This window comes from Salminus brasiliensis, chromosome 9 (genome assembly GCF_030463535.1).
Source record: "Salminus brasiliensis chromosome 9, fSalBra1.hap2, whole genome shotgun sequence".
NCBI lineage: Eukaryota > Metazoa > Chordata > Actinopteri > Characiformes > Bryconidae > Salminus > Salminus brasiliensis.
The window spans coordinates 1,922,661-1,942,660 of record NC_132886.1 but is presented as its reverse complement, the minus strand read 5'-3'; the positions used below and the strand labels follow the sequence as shown (position 1 = coordinate 1,942,660).

At 44.2% G+C, this 20,000-nt stretch overlaps 1 protein-coding gene across 1 annotated transcript in view; it reads left to right on the top strand.

Moving 5' to 3' along the window:
* sorcs2 (sortilin-related VPS10 domain containing receptor 2) overlaps positions 1 to 20,000 on the top strand; it is a 134,638-nt gene that overhangs the window by 56,048 nt on the left and 58,590 nt on the right. The window contains exon 2 of the mRNA XM_072687131.1: positions 5,842 to 5,941. Coding sequence (XP_072543232.1) covers positions 5,882 to 5,941 — 60 coding nt within the window. The 5' untranslated portion in view covers positions 5,842 to 5,881. The remainder of the gene's footprint in view (positions 1 to 5,841; positions 5,942 to 20,000) is intronic.

The window sequence follows — 20,000 nt, the reverse complement described above, 5'->3', positions numbered from 1 at the left end:
CTCCCTCTCTCTCTCTCTCTCTGCTCTCTCTCTGCTCTCTCTCTCTCTCTCTCTCTCTCTCTCTCTCTCTCTCTCTCTCTCTCTCTCTGCTCTCTTTTCTGTCACGGTGTGACATGATGTCCACTCTGATCAGCATCCCCTCGGGACCCCTTCGCTCCCCCGTGCGGACCAATAGCGAGCAAGCCTGGCTAATACACAGGCAAGGGTTGATGGGTTAGCCTTGATTCAGAGTGACAGTGAGTGCTCCACTCTGCATCCACTATGACAACACACGGATATGCCAGCTTCAGAATTCAGACGTGCTGCTCGAGTTAGACTCTAAGAACACACTTTAACTTACGGCCCAGACTTAAAACCATAGTTCATAACCCTCATACTTTCACTATAGTACAGTTTCAGCTCTGTAATTGAGTTAGATTGGGATACAGTACCATACTTTCACTATAGTACAGTTTCAGCTCTTTAACTGAGTCAGATTGGGGTACAGTACCATACTTTCACTATAGTACAATTTCAGCTCTTTAACTGAGTCAGATTGGGGTACAGTATCATACTTTCACTATAGTACAGTTTCAGCTCTTTAATTGAGTTAGATTGAGATACAGTACCATACTTTCACTATAGTACAGTTTCAGCTCTTTAACTGAGTTAGATTGAGGTACAGTACCATACTTTCACTATAGTACAGTTTCAGCTCTTTAATTGAGTTAGATTGAGATACAGTACCATACTTTCACTATAGTACAGTTTCAGCTCTTTAACTGAGTTAGATTGAGGTACAGTACCATACTTTCACTATAGTACAGTTTCAGCTCTTTAATTGAGTTAGATTGGGATACAGTACCATACTTTCACTATAGTACAGTTTCAGCTCTTTAATTGAGTTAGATTGGGGTACAGCACCATACTTTCACTATAGTACAGTTTCAGCTCTTTAATTGAGTTAGATTGAGATACAGTACCGTACTTTCACTATAGTACAGTTTCAGCTCTTTAATTGAGTTAGATTGGGATACAGCACCATACTTTCACTATAGTACAGTTTCAGCTCTGTAATTGAGTTAGATTGGGATACAGTACCATACTTTCACTATAGTACAGTTTCAGCTCTGTAATTGAGTTAGATTGGGATACAGTACCATACTTTCACTATAGTACAGTTTCAGCTCTTTAATTGAGTTAGATTGAGATACAGTACCATACTTTCACTATAGTACAGATTATGGCTTGATTCTCTGGATGCTACTTTCTCCACTAGCCTGTTTGATCCCTTTGTCCTCCCTGTCTTTTCATTTTGTCATCTTTTACTGTGCAGCCACTACTCTCTCTCTCTCTCTCTCTCTCTCGTCCTCTCTCTCTGTCTCACTATTAGCTTTGGCAGCTAATCGGCGGCGTGAAATGAGCCATCCGATTAAGTTAGCATCATTAGCGTACACGTTTGCCAATTGGAGCACAGCACCCACTGCACAATCCTTCAAATTAGCTTTATTAGTTATATAATGTTCCTCTGAGGCCCGACATTCTCTCTCTGTGTCTCTCTCTCTCTCTCTCTCTCTCTCTCTCTCGCTCTCTCTCGCTCTCTCTCTCTCTCTCTCTCTCTCTCCCTCTCTCTCTCTCGCTTTCTGTGAAAGGATTGACTTAATGAGTGCGCTGCTCCTGATGCTTGTTCCAGCCAGTCCGCTGATGACCTCCGTAGAGTTTGTCTCCAGTCACTGAGAGTTGTCTTTGTCTGACTGACTGCTTTATTCTAGCTAATCACCCATGCTGTACCGCTCTGAGCACCACAACGGAACCTGACTGTTCTAATGCTCCGTGGGCGGGTCGATATAAACACACTTCACACTGATACTGGTTCCTGTTGCAATTCGAACCCGATCCTTTCTCAAAAATATCTGGTAATATTTTATATGTTTGGATATACAGTAGAATAGATATAGATAGAACGGTTCTTTAAGTCTTGTCTTGTCTTGTAACGGTAAGGGTTCTACACAGAACCATTTGGATGCTCACAGCTGCCGTAGAAAGATGGTGTTTGATGCAGAAGCAGGACGTGTGTGACTTCATTTACCACCCTGTTATTTTGTCTCAGAATAAGAACTCAGCACTGATTTTATTTTTATAAAGGCCTTGTGAAAAAAAGATGAGCTGTGCTCTGATTGGTTGGTTTAAGTCACTATGACTGGTCATCGTAGCCACGTAGCTTAACCTAGCATAGCATATCTTTTTGTTTAGTACTGTAACAATAACATTGGTATTATTTTTTTGTAATTATTTCCTTTTTAAAAAAATATATATATTGTCTTGTTGGTGTCCCAGTAGTGTCCTTTTGGTGTCAAACTTGTGTCCTCTTGGTGTCTTCTTGGTGTCCTCTCACTGTCATCCTGCTGTCGTCTCAGTGTGCCCTTGCAGTCCTCTTAATGTCCTTTCTTCTTTGTGTCCTCTTGGTGTCCTCTCACTGTCATCCTGCTGTTTTCTTGATGTCCCCTTTGTGTCCTTTCAGTGTACTCTCAGTGTTCTCTTAGAGTCTTATTTGTGTCCTCTTGGTGTCTTCTTGGTGTCCTCTCACTGTCATCCTGCTGTCGTCTCAGTGTGTCTTTGTAGTTATCTTGATGTGCTTTCGGTGTCCTCTGTCTTCTTTGTGTCATCTTGGTGTCCTCTCACTGTCCTCTTGCTGTCCCCTCTGTGTCCTCTTGGTTGCCTCTCAGTGTCTTCTTGGTGGCCTCTCAGTGTCGTACTTGTGTCCTCTAGCTGCCCTCTCTGTGTCCACTTGGTTTGCTGGGTGTCCTCTCAGTGTAGTGTGCAGTTAGCTAGCTGACCGTAGTAGGGTAGCACATGCTGTTGGTATGTTCTGTTGAATGATGTCCAGACTGATGTGGTCCTAGTCTCCAGAGTTAAAGATTTCCAACAGATGTGTCAAACTGATCTGTTTCTTATTTGATTTGATTTAATTAATTTAATGATATTAATCCAGCCTCTGTCTCAGTTCTAATGGTCTCGAAAACAGCACTACACTCCTTTAACAATGGGTTCTTCAAGGGTTTTCGTTATTAAAGGCGAAGGCCTATAACCCAAAGAACCGAATGGATGATTAGAAGGTTCTTTGCCTGGTTCCTCAGATTGGTGGAAAACCTCTTGCAGATTCTGCAGAGTAAAAGAACCCTTTCCAGTTCCATATAGAACCTTTTTGTTGAGTGTGTAATACATACAGAGCCGTAGAGGCCTGTAGAGTTGATCTTCAATGAAAGTCCAAATCTGCTCTCCAGGACCTCCAGAGATGAACCCCACCCTTGCCCTCTTATGCTTCCCTCTTTCTGCCGGGACGGTGAACGCTCTGTGCTGTCTGACTTAACCAGCTATGACAGCTCTACTACACTCTCCCTCTCTCTCTCTCTCTCTCTCTCTCTCTGTGTATGTGTGTGTGTGTGTGTGTGTGTGTGTGTGTGTGTGTGTGTTTCTATTTTGTTTTACTTGCTGTATGGGGCCCAGATGTCAAACATGGACAGGAAATAATGGAAATTCTACTTTCCACCATAAGCCCCCCAGCATTGAGGAGCTGTGGAGCAGTGGAAGAGCTGTGTTCTCTGGAATGATGGTGGAGGAGCTCCATCCAGTACTTTTGGGATGAGTTGGGGATGATGAGGTGGGGTGGTGATCATCATCCAACATCCTGACTTCACTAACACTCTTGTCACTGAATGCAATCAATCAACTCCTCACAGCAATGCTCCTCCAGAATCTGGTAGAAAGTCTTCTTCTCTGGACAGTACAGCTTTAATGGAGAGTGATGGTGTTATATGGAGAATGAAGATGTTTAATGAAGAGTGGTGGTGTTTAATGGAGAATGATGGTGTTTGGTGGAGAGTAATGGTGTTTAATGGAGAATGATGGTGTTTGGTGGAGAGTGATGGTGTTTAATGGAGAATGGTGGTGTTGGGTTGGAGAATGATGGTGTTTAATGGAGAATGATGAAGTTCAGTGGAGAGTGATGGTGTTTAATGGAGAATGGTGGTGTTTAGTGAAGAGTGTTTAATAGAGAATGAGGGTGTTTAATGGAGATTGGTGGTGTTGGGTTGGAAAATGATGGTATTTAATGAAGAATGGTGGTGTTTAATGGAGAATGATGGTGTTCGGTGGAGAGTGGTGGTGTTTAATGGAGAATGATGGTGTTTAATGGAGAATGATGGTGTTTAATGGAGAATGATGGTGTTCGGTGGAGAGTGATGGTGTTTAATGGAGAATAATGGTGTTTGGTGGAGAATGATGGTGTTTGGTGGAGAATGATGATGTTTAACAGAGAATGATGGTATTTAATGAAGAATGGTGGTGTTTAATGGAGAATGATGGTGTTCGGTGGAGAGTGGTGGTGTTTAATGGAGAATGATGGTGTTTAATGGAGAATGATGGTGTTCGGTGGAGAGTGATGGTGTTTAATGGAGAATAATGGTGTTTGGTGGAGAATGATGGTGTTTGGTGGAGAATGATGATGTTTAACAGAGAATGATGGTATTTAATGAAGAATGGTGGTGTTTAATGGAGAATGATGGTGTTCGGTGGAGAGTGGTGGTGTTTAATGGAGAATGATGGTGTTTGGTGGAGAATGATGGTGTTTGGTGAAGAATGATGATGTTTAACAGAGAATGAAGGTGTCTGGTGGAGAATGGTGGTGTTTAATGGAGAGTGATGGTGTTTAATGGAAAATGGAGGTGTTTGGTTGGAGAATGATGGTGTTTGATGGATAGTGATGGTGTTTAATGGAAAATGATGGTGTTTGGTGGAGAATGATGGTGTTAGATGGAGAGTGATGGTGTCTAATAGAGAATGAGGGTGTTTGGTGGAGAATGGTGGTATTTAATGGAGAATGGTGGTGTTCAATGGAGATTGGTGGTGTTGGGTTGGAGAATGATGGTGTTTAATAGAGAATGATGGTGTTTGGTGGAGAATGGTGGTGTTGGGTTGGAGAATGATGGTATTTAATGGAGAATGGTGGTGTTTAATGGAGAACGATGGTGTTTGGTGGAGAGTGATGGTGTTTAATGGAAAATGGAGGTGTTTGCTGCTGTGGGTTTTAGACTGGGTTTAAACCCAGGCCGGTGTTTTCCGCAGTGTCTGTGTGTTTATTCGCGGCAGGCTGAGCGACTCTGGTGTGAAAGTGAACATGATCGGCCGTGACAGCGCCAGACTCCGCTCCAGCAGCCCAGGCCTGTCTCCAGCAATTACAGCCGCACCCACACCTGTTTACCTTGGCCTGCCATGAAAAAAACTCTCCAGGAGCCACCATCAATCTCTGGCTAGTTTTATCTCACTCTGGCTGCCAGTCTGAAGCTGGAGTAGGTCTGCTGCGATTAGATCTGACACCGTCCTTCAGAGGGAAAGGCGGTTAGCGATTACTGCTGCCTGCCAAACTGGGCCGTGCGGATCCGGTCAGGAGCGCTAGCTTCAGTTCTTGATGATTTTGGCCACATTTCAGACATTCATTTGTTCTAACAGGGTTCTCCGGTCTCTGTGGTTGTGTGCAGGTGTGAGATACTGGATCTAGAGATCTAGAGTTTGGAGCTCTGCAGTAGTCTTATGCAAGCGAAGTAGCCGCAGAGGTGTTTACTTTAGCGTTGGAGAGTAGCTGCAGGTGTGGATGAAATCCCTGTGTTTAGGAACCCGGTATCTGTTCTGCTCTCAGTGAGAAAGTGATGTCTGTGGGCTGAGCGGTTGGGTGATTCACTGTTGTTGCTTATTTTGATAATTATGTATTTAGCATAATTGAGGGCTGAGGATATGATTCAGTGTAATCTAGCAGCTACCAAACTCTCTCTCTCTCTCTCTCTCTCTCTCTCTCTCTCGGTACAGGTCCAGTGATTATGGCACCACCTATACGAAGCTCAACCTGATGCCTGGAACGACCATCATAGTCACTAACTTCTACATCTGTCCGAGCAACAAGAAAAAGGTAGGAATTCATTGGGAATTGCTTTGGTCCAGGTGTTGCCTACTGAACAGCTGTGAAGAGGAAAGTGTTAAAGCCTAACACCCACACCCAAACACCCCCACTACATACAGAAAAGATTCACTGATGGGGTTTAATGGAGAATGGTGGTGTTTTATTGAGAGAATGATGGTGTTTGGTGGAGAATTGTGGTGTTTGATTGAGAGAATGATGGTGTTTGGTGGAGAATTGTGGTGTTTGATTGAGAGAATGATGGTGTTTGGTGGAGAATTGTGGTGTTTGATTGAGAGAATTATGGTGTTTGGTGGAGTATGCTGGTGTAGGGTGGAGAATAAATGGTTTGGTTGGAGATTGCTGGTGTTTGCTGGAGAATGGTGGTGTTTGAGAGAATGATGGTGTTTGGTGGAGAATGTTGGTGTTTGATTGAGAGAATGATGGTGTTTGGTGGAGAATTGTGGTGTGTGGTGGAGAATGGTGATGTTTGATTGAGAGAATGATGATGTTTGGTGGAGAATAAAGGGTTTGGTTGGAGACTGATGGTGTTTGATTGAGAGAATGATGGTGTTTGGTGGAGAATAAATGGTTTGGTTGGAGACTGATGGTGTTTGATTGAGAGAATGATGGTGTTTGGTAGAGAATGGTGGTGTTTGGTGGATAATTTAACCCTCACGTGTAAATACACGTGTAAATAGTCAAAGAAGGCAGTCAGATGAATGTGAATGGGTTCCGCATATCATTAGAACCCATTAGTTCTTGCTGTTCTAGATCAGGGTGAAGGAATCTGCATTGATGACCTCCTTTAGTGTGTCGTTCAACATCTGGATGGTTCAGAACATGGTTCAGAACATTTTCAGACATGATTTCCCTCAGAGTTGTTTAGATCACACACACACACTGTTTTTTCAGGCAAATTAACTCTGTCGTATAGCAGCTCTCACTGCTATTAGTTCAAATGTGTGTGTGTGTGTGTGTGTGTGTGTGTGTGTGTGTGTGTGTGTAATTGAATTATCCTGACTCAGGGCAGTTTAAAAAGGGCTCTTTGTGAAGGGATCAATGTGTGTGATCAGCTCAGACTGACATGTGATTACCAAACACACACTCTCACTTTAGACCAGGCTACACACACACACACACACACACACACAGACCATTAGACACGTACACCCTCTGACACGCTGTCAACCCCTCTGTCTGACATCTCTTCTAAAGGTCAGACACAAATCAATAACACACAGCGGTTAGAGGTGATACACACAGGCGTGTGTGTGCGAGTGTGTGTGAGGAGATGTTTGGATGGTTGGATTGTTTCTGATCTGTTCTTCATTCTTAGACCTGAGAGATTAGTCCTGCTGTCTAAACCTGAGTGTGTGTGTGTGTGTGTGCATGTGTGTGTATGTGTGTAAAATTACAAATGCAGGTTCACGTTAGTGTTCATGAGGTTTTCAGAACCTCCATCTCCTCCACCCTCCTGCTTTATGCTCCTGTCCTTAATGAGATGATGTGATTTGTAATGGTCATGTGATGTGTTTTCTGCATTCTCATTGGCTGTGTCAGGGTGTCAGTGACAGGATGAGTGAAGCTGGTCAGCTGGTCAGTTTCTCTTTGGGAGCAAGTGTGTCTCAGGGGTTAGAGCTCCGGGCTATTGATGACAGGGTTGTGGGTTCGATACCCGGGCTCAGCAAGCTGCCGCTGTTGGGTCCTTGAGCAAGGCCCTTCACCCTCTCTGCTCTCCGGACACCGCAGCAATGACTGTCCACCTATCCGGCCATGTGTGTGTGCCATGCTCTGTCCAGAGTGGGTAGATGGCGCTCTCTCCCCACATCACTCCAGCGCGGTGCTGGCCGCCGCTGGTGTCTGCTGGCCGATGCATGGAGCCGGCGCTGCCTCGAAAAAGAGGCATTGGTTGGCGGCGTGTCGGCCTTCACCCTCATTGCGTGTGATAGGGGGAGAATGCATACGGGCTGGGTTATTGGCGGTCCACTCCCTAGTCCCTAGTCCCACGCCGGACTCATCTTCAGTGCTCACCGTATTAAGCTTGGTCAGTATTTTCTCCAGTCCAAAAGCCCCCTCTGTCCCAGTACCTGCACACGCAGACTCCTCCACCTTGCTGGTGCCTCACCAGCAGGCATCTTTGAGGCAGACCCAGCTGCAGACGGAGGTCTCTCTTCTGAAGTGCTTAACCAGAGGACATCCACAGTCAAGGGGACACGTACACCGAAGAAGGACAGCTCCGGTACATAGAGGGACATTGGACGAGGTACTAAGGGGCAGGACAGACGTGATCTGGTCATTGAGCACTACTATCCCACTCTGGATCAGCAGCCGGGCATTAGGAGACACCATGCTCCACCCACACTCACACCTAGCTACGCCACCAGCTTACTGGCCTGTTTCTGGCCTTGCGTGCTCCACCTAAGATCAGGTGGGAGATCTGCGGTGGTCTTACAGGTGTGTGATTGTGGCTTGGAGGGTGGAGGGTTGGGGTGGAGTGGGGACGGGCTTAAGGAAGCAGTTTAATTTGAACCGGTGGAGATTCGGCTTCCTTTTGTTCGCTGTTATCAGCCCCCCTGCCCTCCCCTCGTTCAGCTCAGCCCCCCCCCCCCCCTTAGTAATTATGGGGGTGTGTAATGTGTTGGGACAGAGCGATAGCGACGATGTTCATTAACGTGAAACGACCTTCAGAATGAGAACGAGACACCGAGACAAAAACCTCCGTCTCTGAACTCACTGACTTTTATAGAACCACACTCCTAAACAAGGGGTTCTTCTACGGTTCTTTAGTGAAGGCTGGGGTTCTATGTAGAACCTTGAGACCTCAAACAACCATCTGGATGCTTTTTTATTTGTATATATGAGGAAAACATCTCATGTGATAACTTTTTCTACTAGATTTTGGAGGAGCATTGCTGTGAGGATTTGATTGCATTCAGCAACAAGAGCGTTAGTGAGGTCAGGGTGTTGAATGATGATCATCACCCCACCTCATCACATCCAAAAGTACTGGATGGAGCTCCTCCACCATCATTCCAGAGAACACAGTTCTTCCACTGCTCCACAGCTCCTCAATGCTGGGGGGCTTTATATGCACCCCTCTAGCCCAGGCCTGGCATTATTAGGCAGCATGGAGCCAATAGGGTCATGATGTTGATCTGCTCCAGAGAGTCCTATTCTGTTGGCAGTACTTCTTTTATACAGGGACTAGACAAGCTGTGTGTGTGCATTTGCACATCTGTGTCAGCACAGTTATGTAAGTCTGAGATGGGTAGAAGTGAACCCTGTGAGGAGCCGGGTTTCCTCTCTCGGGCTTCTCCGTCTTCTCCGGCCTCCAGCGCTCAGCTCAGGCTGCAGCCGGGGCTTCAGGAACTACGCCCAAATGAGATCTCTGCTCACACGGTGAGAGCCGGGCTCCGTTTCCAGAGTGGGGAGAGGGATGCCTGTTTGCTGCAGTGAGCGAGGCGCAGGGCGGCTTAGGGCTGGTGGTTAATGGGAGATCGTTTGTGTAGGAGAAGCGTCTCTCAGGACCGGAGAGGCGGAGAGAGGGAGCTAAGGGCCCGAATGTGTCTGGCCCTCTTGTCCAACGCGTCGTCTCTTTAAGAATTCATTAGGGCTTCACACACTGTGGTGTGTAGGACGGTGCTAGTGGAAGCTGTGCTTACTCGGACTTTAGAAGCTCCTGCTGAAATGTGGCTTGCTCTGCAGTTCAGTTCTAACCTTCATCAGAAGAGCTGAGTAACGATACTTACGTTTCTGGGTCCAGTACTTAAGAGGTCAGGATTCAGGCCCGTTTTAAAGATACACTGCTGATAAGAGGAAAGTCCAGCTGGGAACCGGTAGGTTTTTTTCACGGGTTCCATGCTAGCCCCACATGTGGGAGCTCAACAGGGTCAGTGATGGGCCTAGGGGGGGTTAAACATGGGCCACATCTGGGTTTTACACTGCACACTGCCGGGCCTGGGACTCAACACAAGGGGCTATTTGGGAAGCCCAACAGGGTCCCAGTAGCAACACATGTACATGTAACCCTTCATCCCTGATCCGGAACAGCACCGACCCTTCAGCTCCGATCCGGAACAGCTTTAACCATTCAGCTCCGATCCAGAACAGCACTGACCCTTTAGCTCCGATCCGGAACAGCACTGACCCTTCAGCTCCGATCCAGAACAGCTTTAACCCTTCAGCTCCGATCCAGAACAGCACTGGCCCTTTAGCTCCGATCCAGAACAGCATTAACCATTCAGCTCTGATCCAGAACAGCACTGACCCTTCAGCTCCGATCCGGAACAGCTTTAACCATTCAGCTCCGATCCAGAACAGCACTGACCCTTCAGCTCCGATCCGGAACAGCTTTAACCATTCAGCTCCGATCCAGAACAGCACTGACCCTTTAGCTCCGATCCGGAACAGCACTGACCCTTCAGCTCCGATCCAGAACAGCTTTAACCCTTCAGCTCCGATCCAGAACAGCACTGACCCTTTAGCTCCGATCCAGAACAGCATTAACCATTCAGCTCTGATCCAGAACAGCACTGACCCTTCAGCTCCGATCCAGGACAGCACTGACCCTTCAGCTCCGATCCAGGACAGCATTAACCATTCAGCTCCGATCCAGAACAGCACTGACCCTTCAGCTCCGATCCAGAACAGCACTGACCCTTCAGCTCTGATTCAGTGAGGGAAGGGAATCAGAAGTATTGGATCATCACTCCAGAGAATCCCTCAGCCCAATCTGACCCAAGCTGGGGGCTTTTTACTCCTCTAGCCCCTGCTTGGCATTGGGCATGATGACCTTAGGTGACCTTTGGTGACCTTAGGCTGCTCAAGAGCGTCTCGTTCTATTGATCAGTGCTTTTCTACGGCAATTATGCAAACAGTGTGTTTCAGCAACGCGAGCACCCTTAAAGCACACTAACCGGTTCAGTAGAAAAGTGGTCCAAATACTTTTGGACATGCTAAACAGCGGTTTTGCGTTAGTACTAATTGGCAGCAAGTCAGAGATCAGGTCAGCTTGGAGGACAGTTTTAGCACCATCAAGTCACGGCCAATATACACTATATGGACAGAAGTATTGGGACACCTGCTCTTTCACTGTTTCTTCTGAAATCAAGGCTATTAAAAAGAGCTGATCCTGCTTCTGTTGGAGTAACTGTCTCTACTGTCCAGAGAAGAAGACTTTCTACTAGATTTTGGAGCAGAGCATTGCTGTGAGGTTTTGATTGCATTCAGCATGAGGTCAGCACCCCACCTCATCATCCCCAACTCCCTACCTCATCCCAAAAGTACTGGATGGAGCTCCACCACCATCATTCCAGAGAACACAGCTCAATGCTGGGGGGCTTTATACCCCTCTACTAGCCCACGCCTGGCAGCATGGTGTTGATCTGCCCCAGAGAGTCCTATTCTATTGGCTATAGTGCTTCTCTACAGGGACTAGACAAGTTGTCCATGCAGTGTAGGTATGTGTATGTGTGTGCGTTTGCTAGGCATGTGTAGCTGGATGTGTCGCATGCTGGAATCTGGAATTGCAGAAGGCTAAACTCTACTGCTTTTAATCTGCTGTGGGTATTAAAGAGCGATTAGCAGCGTTTATTTAACGTTCTTCAATCTAATTACAGAAGACTGAGCTTAAATAATGAAAGCAAAGTGGGTTAGAAGACACACACACACACAGCAGTCACACTAATTTGTTTTAAAAGTTTTCGGTGGCTTCCTCTCTCTTCTGAAACGGCGGAAAAGCCTCAAATGTTTGGGCACCTCTGGGTGAACGACTTAGCGCCTTATCTCTCTGCTCTCAGACGGCTTTCAGAGAGAGTTCAGACGCCTTTCATGTTACAGTACTCCCAAAATTCCAGATCATTCGCTCCGTTCTTCGCCTCCTTCTTCTCCGAGTCATGGAACGCTCTCCGTGGCCTGATTTGATGGCAGCCAGTGAGTCGCGGAAGACGCTATGTGATGGTGAACGCCGTTGTTACGGGTTCTTTGCGCGATGCCATGGAGGAACCATGTTCGAGTCCCTAAAGAACCAAGTTTGAAGAGATGCTGAACTGTGTGATGATGCATTCAGTAAGCTACACTACATGTCCAAATGTTTGTGGACACCCCTTCTAGTGAATGCATTCAGCTGCTTTGAGCTGAACTACTGTCAGTACAATAGGACTCTCTGGAGCCTATTCCCAGCTATCATGTCAGTGCAGGCCTGTATGTGTGGCCCAACCGGAAACCAGAATGGTCTGTCCACGGGTTCCATGTTTGCTCCACATATGGACGTGATGGGACCAGGAGGGGTTAATCAGGGCCACCATCTGGGTTGTACACTGCATATGGGGCCTAGATGGGACTCATGTGAGATTAGATTGGGCTGTCACAATGGGGCCCGTTGGGGAACGACACATGTTCAAACCCCCTCAGAGCCCATGCCCACCTGGAGCCCACCTAGCCCACATGTGCACGTTGGGTGGGTTAGCTGCATTCTTAATTAATGCCTGGCTGGGATGAGCTGGGGAGTTGGGGATGAGGTGGGCTGCTGCTCTTTTTGCTGAATGCAATCAAATCCTCACAGCAGTGCTCTAAGCGTTCTGCCCCTGGACAGTAGAGACAACTACTCCAAGAAATGCTGGAGAAACTCTCCTTTGTTTTCAGAAGAAACCAGGAATGAGCATGAGTGTCCCAATACTTTTGCCCATGTGGTGTACATTGGCCATGGTCCAAAGTTCCTCCTTGATCATATTAGCAGCTGCAGGAAACGTTTGGTGGAGGTGATGAGGGGAGAGAGCGCCATCTACCCACCCGGAGAGACCGTGCAGCCGTTTGTACCCTCTCAGACCCCGGCTGCTGATGGCAATGCGACTTAGTAGCAACCTATCAGACCACTGAGCCGCTCGCAGTCCGAGCTGATACTGCTTAACGAGGGGTCATTTAATTATAAGGGCTCACTTACTTTTTCTAGCCTGCAATGTGGATGTTTCTCAGTGTGCTCACAGCAACACAGGAATTAGCAGCACAACTCTGTGTGTGTGTGTGTGTTATCAGGTCAGACCATGTACACACGAATAACAACTAAATCCTTCTAGTGCGAGAGAGAGACCGTCAGAGAGACAGGGAGAGAGAGAGAGAGCTTACGCCAGCAGGGTGTGTATATCAGTGTTGGTGACAGCAGCAGCAGAACAGAGGGGTGTTATTACAGAGCGTGACCTCAATACAGCCGAGCTACAAACAATCCGTCACTTACAATCAGACCGAGCTTCTAAAGCGCGGAGCGTTCAGCGATCCACACCGCACCACAGCGGACACACCGCCATTCTGCACACTCAGCACAAACCACAAGGCCAAGGCCAGGCTCTGAGTGTGTGTGTGTGTGTGTGTGTGTGGTAGTTTATAGCTTTAATGAAGCAGTGACGGAGAGACAGTCTTCTAGAAAGCTCTTCACCGATGTTCTCCACTCTCTGAGAACTACTGCCAATAGAATAGGACTCTCTGGAGCAGATCAACATCATGACCCTATTGGCTCCATGCTGCCTAATAATGCCAGGTGTGGGCTAGAGGGGTATAAAGCCCCCCAGCATTGAGGAGCTGTGGAGCATTGGAGGAGCTGTGTTCTCTGAAGTGATGGTGGTGGAGCTCCATCCAGTACTCTTTTAATGGAATAAGTTGGAGGTGATGAGGTGGGGTGGTCCCGACCTCAGTAATGCTCTTGTTGATAAATTCAATCAAATCAAATTCTCACAGCAATGCTTCTCCTCCAGAATCTGGTAGAAAGTCTTCTTCTCTGGACAGTAGAGACAGTTACTTCAACAGAAGCAGGATCAGCTCTTTTAACAGCCTTGATTTCTGAAGAAACAGTGAATGAGCAGGTGTCCCAATACTTTTGTCCACTATCCACCTTCTATCCATCTATCTGTCCATTCCTGTCCATTCGTCCATCCGTCGTTCTGTCTCTCCCTCTGTCTGTTCATCCTTCCATCTGTATTTCACACTCTAGTCTGTGGAGTAGACACACACACACACACACACACACACACACACTCCTCCTCAGGCAGTGGAACAAGGTCACACACTGCCGCCAGAATCCCACATACGTTTCAGCCAGGCATGATCAATCTATCTCAGAACCATCACAGGCACACCAAGCCATCATCAATCTGCCTCCGTGCTCCATCACCTCCATTCAGCCATGATCAGATCTACCCACAGACACCTTCAGCTCCACCCGGTATGATTAATGCCCTCACACTTCCTCCAGCTCAGCGCAGTCACGACCAATCCATCTCTGATCTGCACGCCATACACCATCCAGACACAATCAGTCTATTACAGATCAGCTCTGTTTAGCAGAGAGGCTCACGCACCAACCTTATATTAATATATCACACGCACACACACACACACAACCCATAATAATAAATTACAAACACACACACCAGCCTGGACTCTCCTGCTCTCAAAACGTACCTGCATGAGAATAAACCCAAATAAACAATAAGTCAGTGGTCAGTGAGTGTCTACCTGTAATTAACTCTATATAACATTAGAATAAACCCAAATAAACATAAAGTCAGTGGTCAGTGAGAGCTTCTACCTGTAATTAACTCTATATAACATTAGAATAAACCCAAATAAACATAAAGTCAGTGGTCAGTGAGAGCTTCTACCTGTAATTAACTCTATATAACATTAGAATAAACCCAAATAAACATAAAGTCAGTGGTCAGTGAGAGTGTCTACCTGTAATTAACTCTATATAACATTAGAATAAACCCAAATAAACATAAAGTCAGTGGTCAGTGAGAGTGTCTACCTGTAATTAACTCTATATAACATTAGAATAAACCCAAATAAACATAAAGTGAGTGGTCAGTGAGAGCGTCTACCTGTAATTAACTCTATATAACATTAGAATAAACCCAAATAAACATAAAGTCAGTGGTCAGTGAGAGCTTCTACCTGTAATTAACTCTATATAACATTAGAATAAACCCAAATAAACATAACGTCAGTGGTCAGTGAGAGTGTCTACCTGTAATTAACTCTATATAACATTAGAATAAACCCAAATAAACATAACGTCAGTGGTCAGTGAGAGTGTCTACTTGTAATTAACTCTATATAACATTAGAATAAACCCAAATAAACATAAAGTCAGTGATCAGAGAGAGTGTCTACCTGTAATTAACTCTATATAACATTAGAATAAACCCAAATAAACATAAAGCCAGTGGTCAGCGAGAGCGTCTACCTGTAATTAACTCTATATAACATTAGAATAAACCCAGATAAACATAAAGTCAGTGGTCAGCGAGAACGTCTACCTGTAATTAACTATATATAACATTAGAATAAACCCAAATAAACATAAAGCCAGTGGTCAGCGAGAGCGTCTACCTGTAATTAACTCTATATAACATTAGAATAAACCCAAATAAACATAAAGTCAGTGGCCAGTGAGAACGTCTAACTGTAATTAACTATATATAACATTAGAATAAACCCAAATAAACATAAAGTCAGTGGTCAGTGAGAGTGTCTACCTGTAATTAACTCTATATAACATTAGAATAAACCCAAATAAACAAAGTCAGTGGTCAGCGAGAGCGTTTACCTGTAATTAACTCTATATAACATTAGAATAAACCCAAATAATCATAAAGTCAGTGATCAGTGAGAGCGTCTACCTGTAATTAACTCTATATAACATTAGAATAAACCCAAATAAACATAAAGTCAGTGGTCAGAGAGAGTGTCTACCTGTAATTAACTCTATATAACATTAGAATAAACCCAAATAAACATAAAGTCAGTGGTCAGTGAGAGTGTCTACCTGTAATTAACTCTACATGACATTAGAATAAACCCAAATAAACATAAAGCCAGTGGTCAGCGAGAGCGTCTACCTGTAATTAACTCTATATGACATTAGAATAAACACAGATAAACATAAAGTCAGTGGTCAGCGAGAGCGTCTACCTGTAATTAACTCTTTATAACATTAGAATAAACCCAAATAAACATAAAGTCAGTGGCCAGTGAGAACGTCTACCTGTAATTAACTATATATAACATTAGAATAAACCCAAATAAACATAAAGCCGGTGGTCAGCGAGAGCGTTTACCTGTAATTAACTCTATATAACATTAGAATAAACCCTAATAAACATAAAGTCAGTGGTCAGTGAGAATGTCTACCTGTAATTAACTCTATATAACATTAGAATAAACCCAAATAAACATAAAGTCAGTGGTCAGTGAGAATGTCTACCTGTAATTAACTCTATATAACATTAGAAAAAACCCAAATAAACATAAAGTCAGTGGTCAGTGAGAGTGTCTACCTGTAATTAACTCTATATAACATTAGAATAAACCCAAATAAACATAAAGCCAGTGGTCAGCGAGAGCGTCTACCTGTAATTAACTCTATATAACATTAGAATAAACCCAAATAAACATAAAGCCAGTGGTCAGCGAGAGCGTCTACCTGTAACTAACTCTATATAACATTAGAATAAACCCAGATAAACATAAAGTCAGTGGTCAGTGAGAGTGTCTACCTGTAACTAACTCTATATAACATTAGAATAAACCCAAATAAACATAAAGTCAGTGGTCAGTGAGAGCGCCTACCTGTAATTAACTCTATATAACATTAGAATAAACCCAAATAAACATAAAGTCAGCGGTCAGTGAGAGTGTCTACCTGTAATTAACTCTATATAACATTAGAATAAACCCAAATAAACATAGTCAGTGATCAGTGAGAGTGTCTACCTGTAATTAACTCTATATAACATTAAAATTATCCCAAATAAACATAAAGTCAGTGGTCAGTGAGAGTGTCTACCTGTAATTAACTCTATATAACATTAGAATAAACCCAAATAAACATAAAGCCAGTGGTCAGCGAGAGCGTCTACCTGTAATTAACTCTATATAACATTAGAATAAACCCAAATAAACATAAAGTCAGTGGTCAGTGAGAGCGCCTACCTGTAATTAACTCTATATAACATTAGAATAAACCCAAATAAACATAAAGTCAGCGGTCAGTGAGAGTGTCTACCTGTAATTAACTCTATATAACATTAGAATAAACCCAAATAAACATAGTCAGTGATCAGTGAGAGTGTCTACCTGTAATTAACTCTATATAACATTAAAATTTTCCCAAATAAACATAAAGTCAGTGGTCAGTGAGAGTGTCTACCTGTAATTAACTCTATATAAGGTATTCAGACACCTGCTGCCCCAGGATTTCTTCTGTAATCAAGTTGCTGCAGTAACAGCATATAGACTGTATAGGAAGGCTTTTAACTGGATGTTGGAACATTGCTGCAATGAGGATTTGACTGCATACAGGCACACAAGAGCATCAGAGAGGTCAGGTCCCGAGGGTTAATATACTATTGAGACTAATTCAGGCGGAATCAGTCAGTATTATGATATCATGTATTTAATGATGTTCCAGTGAACCTGGTTTCCATAGCAACAGCTGTTTAATGTGATATCTGTATGAATGGATGGGCTCTGGGTGCACAGCGTGTTAAACCATTGCTGGTGAATGTTCACTTACTTCCCGTTATCTCCTCCTCTACACTCTACTGCTGTGTGTGTGTGTGTGTGTGTGTGTGTGTGAGAGAGAGAGAGAGAGAGAGAGAGAGAGAGAGAGAAAGAGATGCTTGATATTGTCTTCAAAAGCTAAGGAAAATGACCCCGTCAAGAAAAACACAGCTATACACTTGTTTCCTGATGGATTATCTACAAAGAGCGACACACACAGCGCTTTGGACACACATACACACACACACACACACACACACACACACACACACACACACACAGCTTAGTTCAAAGTCGTATTCAGTGAACAGACATTTTGTGTGTCTCAGTCTCTTTGTGTGTGTGTGTCTTAGTGACCCACTGCCATGCCAAAACTGGTCCTAATTGGCTACAAACACACACTCACACACACACAGACACACACACACACACACACACACACACACAGACACACACACACACACACACACACACACACACACAGACACACACACACACTCAGACACACACATACACATTTGAATAAAGGGTGTGAACAGGGCACAGTTGGAAACTCTTTCTGTTCCTGTGTTACACACACACACACACACTAAAGACTAAGTAAAGTGTGTGTGTGTGTGTGTGTATCCCGCTGTCGTTTGCAGTCATTAGTGTCTTTTCTCCCAGCATGCACCTCTTCTGTGGGCATCTGAGGAATTTCAGTGGAAGCTTCTCTTTATACACTGATCAGTTTTTTTAAGCACACACACACACACACACACACACACACACACATACACACACACACATATAGAGGTTCTCCATCTCTGTGTTCATCATTAGAACATCTCCAAAGTTCTCCTCATGGAGTCTAGTATTATTTAGAGTTCTCCTCAGATCAACACCTGGTTTGATGGTAAATCAGGAATAATGTACCCTATATGGACAAAAGTATTGGGACACCTCTCTTTGTCTGATTCAGTCCCATTCAGCCACAGCTGTATAAACTCCAGCCTCTAGCCCTGCAGTTTGTCTTTCTTCCACACATCAGTGAAAGAACGGGAGGTTCTGAAGAGCTCACTGAACTCCAGCGTGGTTCTGTATGTAATAGGAGACACCGCTGCACCAACTACAAGTCAGCTGGTGAAATTTCCTCCCTCCTAGATCTTCCTCCATCAGCTGTGAGTGGTGTTATTATTGAACAGTGGAAGAGTTTAGGAGGAACAGCTCACAGAGAGCAGCTCAGCCACCGAGTGTCTGTCAGACCACGTAAAGTTACAGAGCGGGGTCAGGGCCGAGTGCTGAGCTCAGAGCAGAGTGCAGAAAAGCCTCCAACTGACTCAGTAACTGCAGCAGAGCTCCAGACCTGCTGCTGCTGCTGGTAGAGCAAAGAGTAAAGAGGGACCAGCTCTATATTAATAATGCCTATGGGTTTAGAATGTGTAGATCAGAAAAGCTGCTACACATAGACAGAATATGTAGGCGTCCCCATACTTTTGTCCATGTGATGTGTTTGTATCCATGTGTGTCACTACAGACTTCACACAAACAGACACAAAGGGACTTTCATAGCAGGGTTACACACACATACACATCCCTCTAAGCCAGTGTGTGGTCTGTGTAGCCAAACATGACCTTCACATCTCTTGTGAGTGTGTGTGTGTGTGTGTGTGTGTGTGTGTGGGTGTAACCCCTCTGTGATAGTCCCTCTGTGTGAAGGCTGTAGTCACACATATGAAATGTAAATCCTAGTGCTAAACCCTTTTTCTTAACACACACACACACACACACACACACACACACACACATACACACAAACAATCCTGATTCCATTGATGCGCTAGTACTGAGTTACTGAATTGTAACACACTGTAAAAATAAATAAAAATATATCTCTTTGATGTATTCTTTTTTTAATATTTTATTAAAAAATTAAAATATGAATAATTATATATATAACTGGGTTCCACAGTGTTCCGCACTTGGCTCTGCTGATTCATCTCTCATATCTCTTTGATTTGCTGATGATTTGATCTATTATTATTATTTTTAATTATTTTTAATTATTATAATTATTATATTCTTTTTACTACTACTATTATTAGTAGTAGTAGTAATAGTAGCAGTATTAGTATTGTTAATATTGTTAATATTGTTAATAATAATAATAATAATAATATTACTTTTTTCTAAAGCTCAGTCACTGCTGTACTCAGTGCAGTGAAGCAGTGGAACAAAGTGCGGGAGCCTGTAGAACACTAAGGTACCTACAGCTCAGTGTGTGTGTGAGTGTATGTGTGTGTGAGTGTGTGTGTGTGTGTGTGTGTGTGTGTGTGTGTGTGTGTGTGAGTAAGATTAATTGTTTGGTTTTATTTTTGACACTGTATAAAGCTACACTCAAACGCAACAGATAGACACACAAACACACACACACACACACACACACACACGAACACACACTGGATTGGCAAAATGTCAACAGCTCTATTCAGTCGGAGGATGAATGAGCACTTTCTGTGAAGTGACATCTATATCA